The sequence below is a fragment of the Mesoplodon densirostris genome, chromosome 2 (genome assembly GCF_025265405.1).
Source record: "Mesoplodon densirostris isolate mMesDen1 chromosome 2, mMesDen1 primary haplotype, whole genome shotgun sequence".
NCBI lineage: Eukaryota > Metazoa > Chordata > Mammalia > Artiodactyla > Ziphiidae > Mesoplodon > Mesoplodon densirostris.
This window is the reverse complement of record NC_082662.1, coordinates 43,980,290-44,002,080: the sequence shown is the minus strand read 5'-3', so window position 1 is coordinate 44,002,080 and position 21,791 is coordinate 43,980,290. Positions and strand designations below refer to the sequence as shown.

The 21,791-nt window shown below is 35.9% G+C and overlaps 1 protein-coding gene across 2 annotated transcripts in view; it reads right to left on the bottom strand.

The window, feature by feature from the left end:
- C2H1orf185 (chromosome 2 C1orf185 homolog) overlaps nucleotides 1-21,544 on the bottom strand; it is a 29,721-nt gene extending 8,177 nt beyond the window's left edge. For both annotated transcript variants that reach the window (XM_060083418.1, XM_060083428.1), the window contains exons 1-3: nucleotides 21,529-21,544; nucleotides 12,482-12,587; nucleotides 8,414-8,549 (exon numbers count right to left, since the gene is read on the bottom strand). In XM_060083418.1, coding sequence (XP_059939401.1) covers nucleotides 8,414-8,549; nucleotides 12,482-12,587; nucleotides 21,529-21,544 — 258 coding nt within the window. The remainder of the gene's footprint in view (nucleotides 1-8,413; nucleotides 8,550-12,481; nucleotides 12,588-21,528) is intronic.
- Nucleotides 21,545-21,791: the final 247 nt, after the last annotated feature.

The following is a 21,791-nucleotide window of genomic DNA, read 5'->3' as shown; positions in this document are numbered from 1 at the left end:
AGAAAAGGGAACCTTCCTACACTGTTGGTGGGAATGTAAGTCGGTACAGCCAATATGGAGAACAGTATGGAGGTTCCTCAGAAAACTAAAAATAGAATTACCATATGATCCAGCAATCCCACTCCTGGGCATGTATCTGGGCAAAACTATGATTCAAAAAAATACATGTAGCCCTATGTTCATAGCAGTACTATTCACAATAGCCAAGACATGGAAACAACCTAAATGTCCATTGACAGATGAATAGATAAAGAAAATGTGGTATATATATATACACAATGGAATACTACTCAGCCATAAAAAAGAAAAAAATATAAAGCCATTTGCAGCAACATGGATGAAACTAGAGATTATCATACTAAGTGAAGTAGTCAGAAAGAGAAAGACAAATACCATATGATATCACTTATATGTGGAATGTAAAATATGACACAAATGAACCTATCTATGAAACAGAAACAGAATCACAGACATAGAGAACAGACTAGTGGTTACCAAGGGGGAGGGGATTGGGGGAGGGGTGGAGTGAGAGGTTGAGGTTAGCAGATGTAAGCTTTCATATGTAGAATGGATTAACAACAAGGTCCTACTGTACAGCACAGAGAAGTATATTCAATATGCTATGGTAAACTGTAACGGAAAAGAATATATAAAAAAAAGAATGTCTATATATGTATAAATGAATCACTTTGCTGTACAGCAGATTAATACAACATTGTAAATCAACCATCTTCAATAAAAACAAAACAAAACAAAAAGGTAAAATGGATAAATTGGACTTTACCAAAATTAAAACTTATGCTGTTTTTCATTTTGAGAGGATGAAAACACAAGTCATCAAATGGGAGAAAATATTTGTAAATCACATATCTGACAAAAAGACTTGTATCCAGAATATACTCTCTAAATTAAATAGAAAGATAATCCAAGTAGAAAATGCACAAGAGACTTGAAGAGACTCTTCACCAAAGAAGATATATGGATGGCAAAAAATTAAAAATATGAAAAGCTGTTCAACATCACTACCCGTTAAAGAAATGCAAATTAAAATCACTAAACACATTTAAATGGCTAAAGTTTAAAATGCTGCTAAGTACCTACCCGGTGATAAAGAGGATGCAAAAACATGATTCTCTTATACGTTACTGGTGGATATGTAATATGGTACAATCTGGAAATCAATCTGGAAATTTCTTTAAAAATTAAACATATTTACCACATGATCCAGAAACTGCATTCCTGGACATTTATTTTAGAGAAAGTAAAACTAATGTTTTCCAAAAAGCCTATACACAAACGATCATGGCATCCTTATTTTGTAATAGCTCCTAAATGGAAACAACCCAAATATTCCTCAATGGATAAATGGTTAAACAAATTGTGATATCTCCACACAATGTTACACTACTCAGTAATAAAAAAGGAAAAAACTATTGATACATGCAGTGATATGGAGGGATCTTAAGGGCATTATGCTAAGTTAAAAAAAGGCAAGCTCAAAAGGCCATATGCTATAAGATTCCATTTATATAACATTCTAGAAATGAAGAAATTATAGCAGTGGAGAACAGATCAGTGGTTGCCAGAGGTTAGGGAAAGGGAGTGGGGGAGTGACTATAAAGGGTAGTATGAGGGAGTTCCTTTATGGTGATGGAACAATTCTTCTGTATGTTGATTGTCGTGGTGGTTATACAAACCTATACATATGATGAAATGTCATAGAATTATATATAAAAACAACAAAAAGTGAGTACATGCATAAACTGGTAATCTTTGAGTTAGGTCTGTAGCCTAAATTTCCTGGTTTTGATAATGTATACTCATAATAAAGTATACAGTATACTTTTCATAAAGTATACTTATATAAGATGTCATTGGGGGAAGCGGGTGATAGGCATACAGGACATCTTTGTAATTTTTCTGCAACTTTTTCGTCTGTAATTCAGAATAAGATAAAACAATTGTATTTATATTTACTAACAACAAACAGTTGGGAAATAAAATTTTTAAATCAATACTATTTACCATAGCATAAAAATAACTATAAATAAAACTAAAACAAATGTGAAGGACTTCTATACTGAAAACCACAAACTAAAAAGAACACCTCAACAAATTAAATTAATAAATTTAAATTGAAGAAGTCAATAAAAGTAGAGTGGGACTTTCCTGGTGGCACAGTGGTTAAGAATCTGCCTGCCAATGCAGGGGACACGGGTTTGATCCCTTGTCCGGGAAGATCCCACATGCTGCAGAGCAACTAAGCCTGTGTGCCACAACTACTGAGCCTGCGCTCTACAGCCTGCGAGCTGCAACTACTGAGCCCACGTGCCACAACTACTGAAGCCTGCGTGCTCTAGAGCCCACGTGCCACAACTACTGAGCCCGCATACTGCAACTACTGAAGCCCACACGCCTAGAGCCCGTGCTCCGCAACAAGAGAAGCCACCGCAATGAGAAGCCCATGCACTGCAATGAAGCATAGTCCCCGCTCACTACAACTAGAGAAAGCCTGTGTGCAGCAACAAAGACCCAATGCAGCAAAAAAAAAAAAAAAAAAAATCACTAGAAAAAAAGTAGAGGAATATTATCCTCATAGAAAAATCAATATTAATATATCCATTCTCCCTAAATTGATTTATAGATTCAATGGCAGTTCAATAAAAATTCAAGCAGGCCGTTTTGAAAAACTAAACAAGCTGCTTTCTAAATTATATGGAAAAACAAAGCACCTAGAATAGCCAAAATATTCTTGAACAAAGAAGAATAAAGTTGATTCCATGACATAAAGCTACAATAATCAAGACAGTATAGTATTGCTTAAGGACAAATAGTTCACTGAAAAAAAATATAGAGTTCAGCAAATAAACCAACACATATACAATAGACTGATTTTCATTCAAAGTGACTAATTGGTTCAATGGGGAAAGAATGTCTTTTCAACAGAATTTTCTGGAACAACTGGATATCATCATAGAAAATGATGAAACTTTACTTCTACCTTATAGACCTAAACATAGAACTCAACATTATATAGCAAAGATAAAAGAAAATATAGAATATTTTTGCAAACTTAGATAAATATTTGTTAGGATACAAATTTCTTTTAAAAGAAAAAAATCATAGATTGGTCTTTATCAACATTAAAAATTTCTGCCTAACAACTGATACCATTATAAAAATGAACAGACAAGCCATGGTCTGGAAAAAAACATTCACAACATATATATCTTACAATAGACTAATTCCAAATTGTATTAAGAACTCCTACAAGTCATTAAGTTAAAAAACAAACAAAACAAAACCACTAAAAAAATTTTAAAAATAAGCAAAAACTTGAAAAGGCAGGTCACAAAAAAATATGCAACTGGCCAATGAACACATGAAAAGGTGCTCAACATCTTTTGTTATCAGAAAAATGTAAATTTAAAGCATACTGAAATGCCATTACACACCCATTAAAATGGCTAAAATGTAAAAATACTAATAACACCAAATGTTGGCAAGGATGTGAAGCAAGTGGAACACTCATTTATTGTTGACAGGAGTGAAATAAGGTATAACCACTTTGGAAACTTGTTTGGCAGTTTCTTATAAGAACACACATATGTCTACCCAAGCCCCACCAATTCCACGGTCAGGTATTTTTCCAAGAAAAATGAAAATATATGTTTACTAAAAGTACATAAATATTTACAGCAGTCTTATTCATACTAGTCAAAAACTGGAAACAACACTAATGTCCATCAATAAGAGAATATATAAACATGTTATTGTATATTCATACAATGAAATACTACTTATTAATAGAAAGAACAAAGTTTTAGCACATACAGTAACATGGGTGAATCCCCAAAATATGTATTAAGTGAAAGCCATATGTAAAAGATATATATCATACAATTCCATTTGTATGAAATCTAGGAACAGATTAAAACTAAACTTTGTTGATATAAATCAGAAAGTGCTTACACGGGATGGTTAGAGGAATTGACTGGAAGGAGACATGAGGGAACTTTTTTAGATGATAAAAATATTCTGTATCTTGTTTTTGGTGTTGTTTAAATGTATATATCATTGTCAGGATTTACTGAGTGGAACATTTAAGGTCTTGCATTCTATTGTAGGCAATTATACATCAATAAAATATTTAAAAAATCATATCAATTTCACTTCAGTGTTATTCTTCCCCCAAATCCATAACCCCAGTATAATAATGAGAAAAACATCAGATAAATCCAAATTGAGGAATATTTTACAAAATATATGGCTAGTACTCCTCAAAACTGTAAAGCTCAGGTAAAACAAGGAGACTGAGATACAGTCACAGAGCAGAAGAAATTAGAGACAAATGCAATGTGGTATCCTGGATTAGGTCTTGAAAGAGCAAAAGTAAATTCATGTAAGAACTGGTGAATGCAAATAAAGTCTGAAGGTTGGTTAATAGTGATGTAACGATGTTGGTTTCTTAGTTTTGACAAATGTATCATGGTAAAATGATTTTTAACGTCAGGGGAAAATGGGTAAAGTACAAGATAATTCTATACTGTATTACCTTTGCAACTTTCCTGTAAATCAAAAACCATTCCAAAATACTTTACTTAAAAATCATATCATAGGGCTTCCCTGGTGATGCAGTGGTTGAGAGTCCGCCTGCTGATGCGGGGGACACAGGTTCGTGCCCCGGTCCGGGAAGATCCCACATGCTGTGGAGCGGCTGGGCCCGTGAGCCATGGCCGCTGAGCCTGCGCGTCCAGAGCCTGTGCTCCGCAGCGGGAGAGGCCACAACAGTGAGAGGCCAGTGTACCGCAAAAACATCATATCATAAAAGCATAAACATATAAAATTTCCTGTAATAAAAGCTAGCATAGGGTAGAAGGAGGTTGGATTGGGAGTTTGGAATTAGCAGATGCAAACTGGTATATATAGAATGGATAAACAGGTCCTACTGTATAGCAGAGGGAACTATAATGAATATCCTGAGATAAACCATAATGGAAAAGAATATGAAAAAGAATATATATATATATATATATATATATATATGTATAACTGAGTCACTTTGCTGTATAGCAGAAATTAACACAACACTGTAATTCAACTATACTTCAATAAAATATAAAATTTTTAAAAAGCTAGTATAAGATGTACAAGGCTTTTATAAAGGTAATTGTAAAGCTTCATTGAAAGATATTAAAGATAACATATGTAAATACAGAGAAACAACATGTTCATGGATTAGAAAACTTATTATAGAGAATCAGCTTTTCCCAAATTGATCTAAAACTGCACTGCAGTTCCCCTCAAAATTCCAAAAGAATTTCAGTAAATGCTACTAGGCAGTTGGGCAAACATGGAAAAGAAGTGAAATTGGCTTGCTATTTACACCAAACACAGACATCAATTCTAGATTGATTAAAGATCTATGTAGTCAAAACTACAAAACTCTTAGGTGGCAACATAGAAGAGTATCTTTATGACTTTGGAGTAGGGAAGGAAATAAATATTAAAGGAAAAGGCTGAGAAATTAGGTTACCTTAAAAATTAAAGAATGTTTTGTTCATCAAAACACACCATAAACCAGTGAAACAAAAACAGAAACAGATTCACAGACATAGAAAACAAACTTATGACTACCAAAGGGGAAAAGTGGGGGGGAGGGATAAATTAAGAGTATGGGGTTAACAGATGTACACCACTATATATAAAATAGATAGACAACAAGGATTTAGTGAATAGCAGAGGGAACTATATTCAATATCTTCTAATAACCTATAATGGAAAAGAATCTGGAAAATAATACATATATTATATACATACATTATATATGTAAAAGCTGAATCACTTTGCTGTACACCTGAAACTAACACAATATTGTAAATCAACTATACTTCAATATTAAAAAATAGTGAAAATAAAAGCCACAAAATGAAGATATCAAAATGAACATAACTGACAAAGGATTAGGTATCCATGTTAATATAATCCATTTATATTAATATAAAACATTTAACGTTTTATAATAAAAAGACTAATAGAAAAAGAGGTAAAAGATTTGAACAGACATTTTAAATAAGAGAAAACCATAATGGCCAATGAACTCTAGAAAAGAAAATCACCTAATTTTTTAGCAGGAAAATATAAATTAAAACTAAAGTGAGATATTAAGAGAATGAGAAGACAAGCCACAGGCTGGGTAAAAGTGTTTGCAAAAGACATATATGATAAAAGACTGTTATTAAAAATATACAAAGAACTCTTAAAACTCAACAATAAGAAAACAAACAACACAATTAAAAAATAAGCAAAAGATCTGAACAGACACCTCACCTAAGAAGATATACAGATGGCAAGTAAACATATGAAAAGATTATCAGCATCATATATTATTAGGGAAAGGGAAAATTAAAACAACAAAAAACTACTATATGCCTATTTTAATGGCAAAAATCCAAAACACTGACATCACCAAGTGCTGGTGAGGATGTGGAGCAACAGGAACTCTCACTCGTTGCTGGGGATGCAAAATGGTACAGCCATTTTGGCAGTTTGGCAACAGAACTAAACACCTCTTACCATCTGATCCAGCAGTCATGCTCTTGGTAGTTACCCAAATGAGTTGAAAATATATGTCCACACAAAAACCTGCACATGAATGTTTATAGCAGCTTTATTCATAATTGCCAAAACTTGAAAGCAACCAAGATGTCCTTCAGTAAGTGAATGGATAAATAAATTGAAGTAGATCCATACAAAGGAATATTATTCAGCACCAAAAAGAAATGTGCTATCAAGCCTTGAAAAGACAGAGAGAACTTTAAATGCATATTAATAAGAGAAAGAAGCCCCAAAAGGCTACATACTGTATGATTCCAACTATATGACATTCTGGAAAAGGCAAAACTATGGAAACAGCTAAACAATCACTGGTTGGAGGGAAGGATGAACAGGGATGGATCAAGATTTTTAGGGTAGTAAAACTATTGTGTCTGATACTATGATGGTGCATACATCTCTGTCTCTCTGTCTTTCTGTCTCTTTGTTCCTGTTTCTCTCTCTGTGTATGTGTGTGTGTGCCTGTCTGTCTGTCTGACTCTCTCTCTCTCTCTATAGATATGTCAAAACCCATAGAATGTAGGATTCAAGAGTGAATACTAATGTAAACAATGGACTTTAGGTGATGATGTGTCAGTGTAGGTTCATTAGTTGTAACAAATGTACCACTCTGGAGCACGATGTTGATAGTGGAGGAGGCTGCACTTGTATGGGAGCAAGGAGTAAATGAGAACTCTATTTTTTTCTCAATTTTGTTGTGAACCTAAAACTGCTTGGAAAAATTAAGTCTATTAAGAAAAACTACAGTGAGATACTATTACACATCCATCAGATTGTTAAAAATTTAGGAGCTTAAAAACATCAGTATTTGTTGATATGGAGCAATCCTAGCAATTATGCATGCCTGAGGGGAATGTATATTGACAGAACTACTTTGGAAAATAATTTGAAGTTATCTAATAATATTAAACATGCACAAACCCCATGAGCCAGTGATTCTACTGTTAGGTACATTCCCTATGGAAATTTCCTTCAAAAAAACCAACTGAAAACAATTCAAATGTCCATAACATAAAATTTGATATATTAATACAATGGAATATGATATAACAATAAAAAATGATGAACGATGGGTATATGCACCAACCTGGATGAGTCTCAGAAATGTAATAGAAAAAGGGAAGACTATATTAGACATGGAGTCCAAAACATATAAAATTTAATAATGCATTGATTAGCTATATCATAGTTTTAAATTTCTACTGGTGTCTCCCTTGTTTTACTTTGTCCATACAACTCTTGTGATGCCATATAACAGGAAGTTAATTATGTGTCTGCCTTTCCCACCTGTACTACACCAGCACTTTTAAGGTAGGGTTTGTATCTTACTATCCTCAATAGGTAGGGCCCAGAGCTCAGAATGTAATGAAGCCTTAATAAACCCTTATGAATTTCAATTAATATTTTGTAGTTAATTTCAATTAGTTGGTTTGGTTAGGTTATTTGGTTATCTGAGTATCCTCTTATCTCCAAATCTCTTTCTTCTGATAGGCTTGGCAATTTTTGCTTTGTTTTTTTTTTATGCCATTTATCTTCATCCCTGTAACAATTCCAATGTGGGGAATACAAGTTCTCAGGCTAGAGATACAGAGAAGCAACTGTAGAAGGAGACATTTTCATTTAGTCTTTCAGTTTCCTGTAATATAAACTCTAACTAGTTTGGGTAATTTAAATTTAGCTCCTTGTTAGTGTACCTCAAATTTAAAAATAATAGTGGATAATTTAAATACAACAATGCTAATGACATGGTGTCAAAAGAAATTATTTGAAAACATTGCTATAAAATATTACACATTACCTGCAATTGGAAATTTCCAGTATGAAAATTTTGAGAAATAAAAACACACGGAGAATGAGATTTAATCTTTGCCTTTGATGGTCTTTGTCTGCATCTCTCATCAATTGTTTTAAATTTGGAATCTTGAAATATTTCTCTGAAAAATATTTTATAGAGAATATTATTAAACATGAATTATAAAACAAAATTATTCTGTTTCCAACAGTTCTACAAAAACGTTTTAAAATCAGAATATATTATATATTTATTTTTAAAAGCACAAATCAACTTATATATTCCCTTTTCATATGTTACTGATTTCATTACACCTATTTTGTCCATAGAACATAAATTAAGCTACTTCTTCGCAGGGTTAATATTTCCAGTTTGAAGATTAACCATCAGTCTTTGATAACCTTCTCTCTGGTTGTGAGATAATTAATCGACTTTAATGTCACTTAGTCTTTTCATAGATTTGCTTTTAATGGCAAAGGAAATTAAGTGAAATGGAACTCAGTGGCCAATTTTATATTTAATAATGTCTCTGGCAAAAGTGAGTAGAAGGAAACTGAATTGAAACTAATGACTTACAAGGGAAGAGTACCTGTGATCTTTATGCATGCAGTCACAAGTAATTTTGAGAGAGGGTTAGAAATAATGAAGCAGCAAGTAAACTGATCAAAGCGGATCAGACAGTTAAGTATAAAGGAATGTAGTTTCTAATAGTAATGCTAAACTTAACAATTTAAAAAATAATGCTGATTGCCTTTTCTTCTTTCCTAGAAAATTTCCAAATTAATTCAAGAAATCATATTATGTTACTTATTGCATTATTAACAATTAAAATTCATTCATTTATTGAATTCAATTGACTTAACAAATATTTACTGAGTACTTACTATGCGCCATGCATTATGCTGGATGTTGTATATACAGTGGCAGGGGAAAAAAAAGCACAGCCACTATACTCATGGAACTGTCATTGTTTAAGCTCTCATGGAGCTTAAACACTAGCAAGGAAGACAGGTATGAATAAAACAATCACAAGAAAATGAAAAATTACAACTGTGGAAAGTGTTATCAAGGAAAGCTACCTGCTACTCTGTGAGTTTATAAGAAAGGGAATTGACTTGGCTAGAGAGGTCAGGGAAAGCTTTTCTGAGGATGAGATGATTGAATTAGGCATCTGAAGAAATGGGAGTAGTTATTAGATAGAATGTAGTGGAGGAGGGGAGTTGTAGGAGTAAGAATATTCTAGTCAGAGAGAATATCAAGTGCAAAGACCTAGTGCCCAGGACCCCAGCAGGCTTGCTGGGGCCTGAGTGGTGGTGGGGGACACTAGTCCCATTCCCCCGATCTTCAGATCCCCTAGGGTCCCTCCCTGTTCACCTCTACTCTTCCCCCTTCTCTTGTTCCCACGTCCCCAGGACCCATGTGGATGGAGGGTCCTCAGAAGGTGGAGGACCAGACCTGGGACCCCAGCATGCTCCCCGGGGCCCAAGTGGGCAGGGGAAATGCTGGCCGCATTCCCCTCTGATCCTCCAAACCCCTGAGGGTCTCTCCCTGTCCCTGTTAAACCCCTTGCTGTGAATGGGTCTCTCCAGGCATGGGAACCCCTTCCTTCTCCCAGCCACCCCTCAGGGGTGCCAGTACCATCTCACCTCCACTTCTCTTCCTCCCTCGCTCCCCCCATCGTCCTACCTAGTCACTTGGGGGTTCCTCCCATCCCCTTGAGTGTCAAGGCCACCCACCAGCATATGGTAGGTGCCCTAGTTGTGAGGAGATGCAAACTCCATGTCCTCCTACTCCACCATCTTGACTCCATGCCCCCCAGTTGTATGATTTTATATACCCTCTATACATTGATAACCTAAATCTTCAGGCCTGATTTCTCCCCTGAAGTTCACACATGTATATCTGACTGTCTAACATTTTTACTTGGATGTTTCATAGGCTTTCAAACTTACATCCAAAATACAACTCCTAGTTTACCACCACTCCCTCAACTTGTTTCCCTCCCAATCACCTCCTCATCTCAATAAATGGCATGATTAACTAGTCAGTTGCTCATGATAAAAATGTGGGTATTAGCATTAACTCTGCCATTTCACTTATCTTTCCTTACCTCATCCAATCCATCAATAAGACCTGCTAACTTTACCTGCAAAACTACCCCAATTCCAGCCCCTTCCCTTCATCTCCTCTACTTCCATATTAGTCTAAGACACAATCATCCTTAACATGGACTGTGCAGTAGCATCCTAACTTGCCTCTCCGCTTTTACTCTAGTTCCATTAACATACAGGATTCATAAAGACATAAGAAAATTCTTTTAAAAATATGAATCAGAACTCTCATACATTGCTGACGGGAATGTACATCCATCTTGGAAAACTGTTTAGCAGTTTCTTATAAAGCTAATCATACTATCCACCAATTCCACTCTTACCCAAGGGGAGTGAAAGCACATGTACAAAAAGATTAGAATGTTCACAGCAGCCTTATTTCCTAAGGACTAAATGTTGGAAATGACCTAAATGTCCATTAACAGAAAAATGGATAAACAAACTGAGGTAAATTCATACAATGTAATACTGCTCATTAATCAAAAGAATGAACAGATAAATGCAACAGCATAAATGAATCTCAAAAATATTACATTAAGTGAAAAAAGCAGACATAAAAAGTCCATTTATATGAAGTTCAAGAATAGGTAAAATTAATCTGTGGTGATAAAAATCAGAATAATGACTGCCTCTGGGTAGGAGGTGGGGAGAAATTGCTGGAAAGCAGGATGAGGGATCCTTACAGGATGATAGAAAATGTCTATATCTTGACTGGGGTTGTGATTACATGGGAATATATTTGTTGAAATTCAACATCATATATTTAAAATCTGTATCTCAAATTTTTAAGTGTTATTAAAATGTAAATCATCTATAGGTGGCATTGTAGTCTTTAAAATGGGGATAATATTACTGCAACTTCATGGGGCAGTTATGAGGTCTAAATGAGATAACTACATATAAAGCACTTAGAACAGCGTGCAGTAAACACTTGATTTTAGCTATTATTATGATGATAATGTCATTCCCTTGCTTAAAACCTTCTGATGGCAGAAATAATAAAATCTAAACTCCATGTTTTAGCCTACAAATTCCTGTGTGATTTGACCCTTATCTCCCTCTTTAATCACATCATTATTTCCCTCTCACTTCAGTCTACTCACACTGACTTTCTGTTTACTGAACAATACCAAGATCATTCCTACTTGGAGTTTCTGTACTTGCTATCCCATTAGCTTAGAAAAAAGCTCTTCCACAGGGCTGTCACATTTCTGGCTTCTTTTTTTAACTTAAGTCTCAGATTAAATACTACCCACTTGAAGAGACATTCCCTGACCACTTTATTTGTTAATTATCTGTCTCCTCCCAGTGGCACTGCAAGTCTGTGAAAGAATGAATTAGTGAATAATTTCTGGTTTTCTGACTTGTGCAAGTGGATAGTATGTATTCATTTGCTGAAATAGGGAATACTGGAAGAGTGTGTGGGAAGATCGTATTACAATTTAAACATTTTAACATGAGCCAAAGCAAATACTGAACCAATTAAATAATAAAAAAAACACCAAATTTTAGGGTTGAAAGGAACTGAGGTATCAAGTATCTTTTTTCCATCTCTGGTAAAAGACTACATTTAGACCATACCAGAGATTCTGTCAGCTCTCTTCTTAAATATCTCCTAAAGAGAGTCTTTTTCTCTCAGTAATGTTTTTAACCTCTAAGTTAGTAGTCAAAATTTTAAAAGTTTTCTAACCTTCTATTATAATTCAAACCCATGTCTTCTACGGAATAAAATAGATCTCGTTATTCCTTAAAATTTTAATGCATGAAGATTGCTATTATACTGCTTGGACTATTATACTACTAGGACTTCTCTTTTCAGGCTACTCTAAACATGTAAAGTTTTCTCTCCCCAATCAAATTACAGAATGAATATCATTATAGTTATTTAAATTTAATACCATTTGAGAAAATCTTTCACTGAATTTTTAAAAGAAAAAAAGTCAAATGTTCTAATAAATCTTACCTTCGTTTGCAAATCAGGAACCACAAAGCTGATGCCAAAGCCAAGAAACCAATTCCCAAAGTAACAGCACCAGCAGCCAGAAAATAGGTTAAGTGGCTTAAAAAACCTATACAAATAAATTATAAAAGATTATTTCAGGCATATACCTTCATTCTCTATGTAAAATTAAATGACATAATAGCTTAACACATAATGTAGTGTTAATAACACATAATGTGTGTTAATACACATTAACACCCATAAAAACACACATAATGTGCATTAATAACACATAATAACCCATAATGTAGTGTTTAAGACATTAATGAGGAGGTTGGGAGACCTAAATTCTGGTCCTTTGTAATTCTAATAAATTTCAAGACCCTGAGTTTGAGAATTACTCGGGGCCTCATCCTCATTAGGGCCCAGGGCACATTTCTTTGACCCTATCAAAATTTGAGACCTAGGTTTTGCTTGTTTTTATACAGCTGTCACCTCCTTGCTTCTTATCTAGCTGTCTCCCTTTCCAGTCCAGCTGTGAATTTTTATGCTACTTTTCCAGTATCATTCTTTGCAGTCCTTCAACATAAGAGGATTTCCATTTTAAGATTTTTATTATCAGTCACTACAAGGAGGTAGATGAGGGTACTAAAGAACAAATATGAGGAATTTTTAAAGATCTTAGAAATCTTTAAACATTTTATCTCTGCTTTTTCTCAGGAACAGTAAAAGATCATAGCCGAAAGCTAAATAAAAACAATGTAAATAATGATATATCACAGGTTTATAACTGGAAAAGCCTACAGGAATTATATGGTATAACTCCTTCATTTCCAGGTGATAAAACTGAGGCCCAGGTGAAAGCAGTAAGTGAAGTAAGGTCATGCAGCAAATTAAGGGCAATCCTCTGTTTTTTTCTATTATCGTATCCCTGCTACCAAACATCTTAATACTGGTATGTATTAAAAAGAATTAAGAATAAAGAAAGCATGAGATATTTATAGTTAGGTTGGTCAAGTATTCATTAAGATTCTGAAATCTGCTACCTAAGCATAAAGCAAGCTGTAGAAAGCTTTCACAGAAGGCTGTATAGAACTTGAAGGGTCTTAAGACAACTTAGGAGTATATTATTTGGGGGAAAAGAGGTTTAAAGTATAAAACTAATAGAAGATCTTTATGTGTGAACATATTATAAGTTCCACTAAGGGTATGACATGATAAAGACTTTGTTGTTCCCATACTTTTGTTGTTTTCTAAGTAATTTCCAACTTTCTAGATGGTGCCTCTCAAATCTTAGTTTTCTTTGGGTTCAGAAATACCTACATTTGGAAATTAATTAATGGTACAAAAAAGTAACATAAGGCTATTTATCAAAGTGATACAATATGAAAAAACACCTCCAATTTTCATTTTTATATATGAAACCATATTGATATTTTGGACCAGATAATTTGTTGTGAGGGACTGTCCTGTGCATTGTGCCAAAGATATCTCCAGGCATTACCAAATGCATTCTGAGGGGCAGAACTGTCCTCAGTTGAGGATCACAGGCATAGTGGTATAAGGAAGTATCAGATAGTATTAAATGATAAAAGCAAGATAGATAAAACACATATTTTTTAAAAATTTAAAGATATAGTTGTACTCAAATATAAGATAAATATTTCTATGGACAAAAGAAGAAAAGCAACACACAGAAATAAGTAGGAGCTAAAACTACAAGCATGCTAGGCACCGAGATCTGGAAGCAGGAATTAACTAGAAGAAGCAGAGAATATCAGTGAGAGAATTCCCAGACCAAGCCATCCTCTGGCGTGGTGAATGACCAACTCAAAAAAGAACCAAGGAGGAATCCTGGAAATTATAAATTTAAAAATTTTAAGATGGGGCTTCCCTGGTGGCGCAGTGGTTGAGAGTCCGCCTGCCGATGCAGGGGACACGGGTTCGTGCCCCGATCCCGGAAGATCCCACATGCCGCAGAGCGGCTGGGCCCGCGAGCCATGGCCGCGGAGCCTGTGTGTCCGGAGCCTGTGCTCCGCAACGGGAGAGGCCACAGCAGTGAGAGGCCCGCGTACAGCAAAAAAAAAAAAAAAAAAATTTTAAGATGGCGTACATGCTTCTTTAAATACAAAGAATTAATGAAATGAAAGATAATACTGAGAGATTCACCCAATTACATAAAAAAGTGAAAAATATGATAAATTATGAGACTTGGGAAAGATTAAGAGCATATAGCATAAAACTAATAGGGGTCCCAAAAGAGAATAGAGAAGTAGCAGAGAAGCAATATTAAGAGATACAGCTTAAAAATGTTTTTTCTTTTCCTTTTTAAAAATTAATTAATTTATTTTTGGCTGCGTTGGGTCTTCGTTGCTGCATGCGGGCTTTCTCTAGTTGCGGTGAGTGGGGGCTACTCTTTGTTGCGGTGCACGGGCTTCTCATTGCGGTGGCTTCTCTTGTTGCGAAGCATGGGTCCTAGGCACGCAGGCTTCTGTAGTTGTGGCACGCAGGCTCAGTAGTTGTGGCTCGTGGGCTCTAGAGCACAGGCTTAGTAGTTGTGGCGCACGGGCTTAGTTGCTCTGTAGCATGCGGGATCTTCCCGGACTGGAGATTGAACCCATGTCTCCTGCATTGGCAGGTGGATTCTTAACCACTGTGCCACCAGGGAAGCCCAGAAGGTTTTTTCTTTAAAAAACTTTTTTTCAATTTACACATACTAAAATTCACTTGTGTGTGTGTGTGTGTGTGTGTGTGTGCAGTTCTGTAAGTTTTGACAAATATAAAAAGTATTTAATCACCACCACAACCAAGTTACAGAAAACTTCCATCAGGCATACAACCAATAAATGAGGGAACAATAGTAATTAAAAAATTGCTAAAGTCCTCCTTTCCCTAGTATAGACAATGAATATCTTTAGATTTTGTTAGCAAAACAGTTAAGTATAAATGCTAATGGGCTTCCCTGGTGGCGCAGTCGTTGAGAGTCCGCCTGCTGATGCAGGGGACACGGATTCGTGCCCTGGTCTGGGAAGATCCCACATGCCACGGAGCAGCTAAGCCCGTGAGCCATGGTCGCTGAGCCTGCGCGTCTGGAGCCTGTGCTCCGCAACGGGAGAGGCCACAACAGTGAGAGGCCCGCATACCGCAAAAAAAAAAAGCTAAATATTTAAGGGTATCATAAAAGAGGATATCTAAATGGCCAATAAATATATGAAAACTTCATTAATAATCACAGAAATGCAAATTAAACCACAATGAGTCAATACGACAACCCTGTACGATGCCTAAAATGAAAAAGATGGAAAATATCAAGTGCTGTCAAGGTGGCAGAGTAACATGAATTCTCACTCACTGTTGGTGGGAATGTAATTTTCTATAATACTTTGGAAAACTGTTTGGCACTATTATTAAAGCTGAACATATACATGCCCTATGACCCAGCAACTCTTAGACATATACCAAACTGAAGTACATATATATTTTCTTAAAAATATATGCTAGAATGTTGACAGCATCACTTTTATATGTGTACGTTGATAGAGACACAAACTGGAAACTACCCAAAGGCCCACTGATAGTTAAACGGATAAATTTTAAAAGTTTAATTGATTTAAGGAAGCAAAATGTCCTATAACAATGGGAAAGAAGAGAGTACAACTATGCACAACAAAGTGGATAAATTTCATAAATAATGTTGGGCAAAAGAAGGCAAACAAAGACATCAGGGGGGAGTCCAGGGATGCTGGTAATTAATGTACTGTTTCTTGAACAGGGTGCTGGTTATAGAGATGTGTTCAGTGAAAATTCAAGCTTAACACTTATGACTTATGATTAAACTAGATCTATATGTATCATCATAAATAGAACTGAAAAACCTAGTGTTCAGTGAATAAAGGAATTTCCATAAATTTATATTCAATTATTCTAATCACATACTGATACCATTTATGCACATTAAAAGAAAACACAAAATGATACTTTTTAAAAAACAATGTAACAGAAGTATTAAAATACACCATACTCATGATATTAGTTGTGTCTGGGGAGGAAATGAGGGGAATGGGACTATGGATTGAATATAAACTTAAGACTTTACCTGTAATGTTTTCTTTAAAAAATTTAAAATCTGAAGTTTATATGACTAAAAAATATTTATTTAGTAGAAGATTACATGAATGTTTGTTATTCTTTGTCCTTTTCTTTTTACTTTTCTGGTTTTCTCAAATATAAAAACAATAGGATCTCAATTTTGTAAAAAAAAAAAAGAAAGAAAAAAAAAGAAAAAGGGAGAAACATACTTTTACAAGGAAAATAATCAATATTGGCTACTCCTGGGGTGAGGGTTTAGTTATAATTTTCCACTCCAGACCTTTCTGTACATTCAGATTTTCTAGCATGAGAATCTTAGAAAAATCAGGAACAAAAATTTTTAATCTTCATATGTGATTATTGACTCCTTTACTTAGTACAAGTCTCATTGCAGCAACTTCTCTATTGTTATCACTGTGTTTACAGCCTACTTAGCTTTCTCCTCCTTAAGATCTCTGCCCTCCTCTTTATCCTTTTTGTAATTCTCCATTAGGGAAGAAAATAGGTGTGATTAGTAAAACACCATTCTAGTCCCTGGCTTAAATGGGCCATTTATATCTCAGGGGAATTCCAGTGAGCTATAGAGAATATGAACGTTCCCAAACCACTTTACCAAGAGAAAGACAAATTACATATTTTCTAATTCCTCCAACAAATCACACTTTATCTATAAATCAATCTGTAAAATGAAAAGGCTTGACTCTATGATTATTAAGATCCCCTCTCACTTTGAAGATTTAGTCAATATATAAGTTAAAGAAACACTATATACAGAGGTAGGATTTTTACTTTCTTGACTCTGCCCTTAAGTATGCTATCTAAAGTAATGACTCCTCGGGCCTCCCTGGTGGCGCAGTGGTTAAGAGTCCGCCTGCCGATGCAGGGGATACGGGTTCGTGCCCCGGTCTGGGAGGATCCCATATGCCGCGGAGCGGCTGGGCCCGTGAGCCATGGCCGCTGGGCCTGCGCATCCGGAGCCTGTGCTCCGCAACGGGAGAGGCCACAACAGTGAGAGGCCCGCATACCGCAAAAAGAAAAAACAAACAAACAAAAAAAATAAAGTAATGACTCCTCACTTTCAACAGTCACTTTATTATGTGATGCTGTTTCTTCGTCTTTATTTATTTATTTATTTATTTATTTTTTTGCGGTATGCGGGCCTCTCACTGTTGTGGCCTCCCCCGTTGCGGAGCATAGGCTCCGGACGTGCAGGCTCCGGACGCGCAGGCTCAGCGGCCACGGCCCACGGGCCCAGCCGCTCCGCGGCATATGGGATCCTCCCAGACCGGGGCACGAACCCGTATCCCCCGCATCGGCAGGCGGACTCCCAACCACTTGCGCCACCAGGGAGGCCCTCTTCGTCTTTAATAATTGCTATAATAAATAGTCTTCTTTACTTATTGGTTTACTGTCTATTGTCTGTCTTCTTCTACAAGAAGATAAATCTTTTTCACTCTGGTATTCTTAGAGTTTAGAATAATGACTGGTTACTCAAAAATGATTGACTATTCAATGAATAAACGATAGGCACTGTGCTACATGTTAGTATTAGAAAAATGAATAATAAAGGTATGTGGGTTTTTCTTGTTTTTTGTTTTGTTTTGTTTTTTGGCTGTTCCACTCAGCATGCAGGATCTTAGTTCCCCGACCAGGGATCAAATCTGCACCCCCAGCAGTAGAAGTGTGGAGTCTTAACCACTGGACCACCAGGGAAGTCCCTAGGTATGTGGTTTAGTAGGAAGTTCATATATGTGAAAAAGAATAAGTGCAATTAAAAAGGTATTATAGGGCCTCCCTGGTGGCGCAAGTGGTTGAGAGTCCGCCTGCCGATGCAGGGGATACGGGTTCGTGCCCCGGTCTGGGAGGATCCCATATGCCGCGGAGCGGCTGGGCCCGTGAGCCATGGCCGCTGAGCCTGCGCGTCCGGAGCCTGTGCTCCGCAACGGGAGAGGCCACAGCGGTGAGAGGCCCGCATACCGCAAAAAAAAAAAAAAAAAAAAAAAAAAAAAGGTATTATAGGCATTATAATGGAAGAAATAAATAGAAAATACAGATACAGGAAGATCTGTAAAAAGATAGGAGAAAAATTTTTTAAAACTCCATAGTCTAGTTAAACTTGGTTTGAGAACTTTCTATGGCCAAACCCTTGCCAAGAATTGGTGACTGAGGACTTCTTTGGTGGCACAGTGTTTGAGAGTCCGCCTGTCAATGCAGGGGACACAGGTTCGATCCCTGTTCCAGGAGGATACCACATGTTGCAGAGCAACTAAGCCCGTGTGACACAACTACTGAGCCTGCGCTCTAGAGCCCATGAGCCACAACTACTGAGCCCATGTGCCACAACTACTGAGCCTGTGCACTACAACTACTGAGCCCATGCACCACAACTATTGAAGCCCACATGCCCTAGAGCCTGTGCTTTGCAACAAGAGAAGCCACTGCAATGAGAAGCCCGCACGCCGTAACAGAGTAGTCCCTGCTCGTCACAACTAGAGAAAGCCCACATGCAGCAATGAAGACCCAACGCAGCCAATAAATAAATAAATAAACGAACAACAACAAAAAGAATTGGTGACTAAAAGATAAGTAACACATGGTCATAGAGTTTAAAATCTGGAGGGTACAACATTTAAACAGAATATTTGTTACAATATTCTAATTACTATGATAATGACCTGTTGACAGCACTAAGACAACAGAGACACTTTGACTAAGTGCAGGAACAGTTTCTTAGAGAACACCTGAGCTAAATCTTACAGAATGAGTAAGAGATAGCTAGCCAAAGATATTAAATCCTAAACCAGGGTATGACCATTTCACCTTAAGATAAACAAAACTTTCTCTCTATGCACAGTAACCTCCAGCTTACAGTTGATCCTTTTCTTACCATTTGCAGCCAAAACTCTTAAAATGAGAATTTCTACTTCACAACTTCTATTCCCAAGGTCATTAATAACTTCATTAACATAAAATTGAAAGGTCACTATTGACCATTCTCTCTCTCTCTTACCTTGGCGTAAGTAAAATAAATTCACTTGGTTTTTTCCCATTTCTCTGTCTATAATGTTATTGCCTTTATAGGTTCCTCTTCCCCAGTCTGTCTATCCTTTAACCTATCTATCTATAGCTAGATATATACATATCCTTTAACATATCTACATATGGATATATATAGATATATAAAGGATATAGATAAATATAGACATGGATATAGATGTTATTTATCTGTATCTATGCCTATATCTTTAACCAGAATTACTATATATTTGTGTCAGGAGTAGTTTCAGATTATCTTTTGTAGTGATTCCAGAACTGAATGTTCGGTTTTATTTTTTGAGTATTCAATAACTTTTTATTATACTCTCTTGGGGTTTTGCCAGATTTCGTCTCAGGTTTACTCCAGTTCAACAAATGCTTATTGAACACCAAATATGTGTGAGATACTGTTTGAGACACCAAGGGAGGGATAAAAGGCCATTGAAGTAAGAATGAATCCTTACCCTGAGGTTTAAAACTCTATAATGAAATATAAGCAGGGCTCATATACAACTGGTATAAAAAGTTGACCACACTGATTTTTTTTTTAGTTGGTGGCTCCTCTGATTGAATACAAAGCTAACTAGGAAGAACTTGTACTTGGAAGAGATACTTATGCTGGTTGGATTTTAATGTTATTATTTGAAAAATGGGAGTCATATTACCTGTCTCACATAATTAGAATAAGGAATAAATAAGATAATGTTGCAAGGAATTACTAAAATAGTAAAGAAGATGACATCTCAAACAGCATGCCTATACCAGCCCATAAAGCAAGACTCAACAGTTTTATAGGATTATTACAGATACCACATTCTCTGACAATAATAAAATTAATTTTAAACTAGTAACCTAATACATACTCTAGGAAAAGCTTCCATACTTGGAAATTTTTAATCTCACTGTAAATAACTCTTGCATTAAAGAAGAAAATCAATGGAAATTTGGAAATTACATAAAACTAATCAATAATGAAGCACTATGTATAAATGCTTGCAGCAACAAAGCTGAAGACAAATTCAAGGGGAAAAAAAAAAAGCTGAAAAAAAAATGAGCTTAGCATTCAGATTGCAAGTTGAAAAAGACAAGCAAAGTGAGTCCAAATAATGTGGAGGAAGGAAATAAAAAAGAACAGAAATTAGTGAAAAATATAAAGATTTTAGGTAAACACTAACAAGATTAACAAATCTCTAGTAAGAGTAACCAAATTTTAAAAAAGAAGGCACAGGTAAACAATTTCAAAGATAAAGAAAGAACATAATTACAGTTACAGCAGAAATTAAAATAAGAAAATACTTTCAACAAATTATGCTAGTATATTCTAAAACTTATACTAAATTATATATACCTAAAAAGTGACTTACAAAAAGTGACTCAATACTAGAGCATGGACTTGAGGATATGGGGAGGGGGAAGGGTAAGCTGTGACAAAGTGAAAGAGCGGCATGGACATATATACACTACCAAACGTAAGGTAGATAGTTAGTGGGAAGCAGCCGCATAGCACAGGGAGATCAGCTCGGTTCTTTGTGACCGCCTGGAGGGGTGGGATAGGGAGGGTGGGAGGGAGACGCAAAAGGGAGGGGATATGCGAACATATGTATATGTATAACTGATTAAATTTGTAAAATAAAAAAAAAAAAAAAAAAAAGAAAATAAAACCATAGTTTGAAATAGAAAAAAAAAAAAAAAGTGACTCAAGAATAGAAAACCTAAATGAACATGTATCCGTTAAACTTAATCAACAGTTACAAAATTTCCCCGAAAGAAAACAGCAGGCCCCAATAACTTTACAATTTCTACTGTATACCCATGATTCAAGTATTTCGTATCTAATACAAGCCCTTCCAGAGAATAGAAAGAGGTTTCTGGCTGTTTGTCCAAATGTATTTTCCTCTTCTTCCCAGGCAAAAAGCTAGACTACATGTCCCAGCTTCCCATACCATTAGGTGAAGCCATGCGACTGAGTTCTAACCAATGGAATTTGAATGGAAGTGATGTCATAAAAACCTCCCAAGCACCTTTCTCCGTGTTCTTTCTCCCTTTAGGCTTGACTGGGATGGAGATGAACCCCAGGGAACTTTGGAAGCCATGTATCATCATGGATGTAATTGACATTTACAGAACACTCAACCCAAATGAAATGAAACACAACATATCAGGATTTGTGGGATGCCACCAAAGCAGTATGTAGGGGAAAATCAAT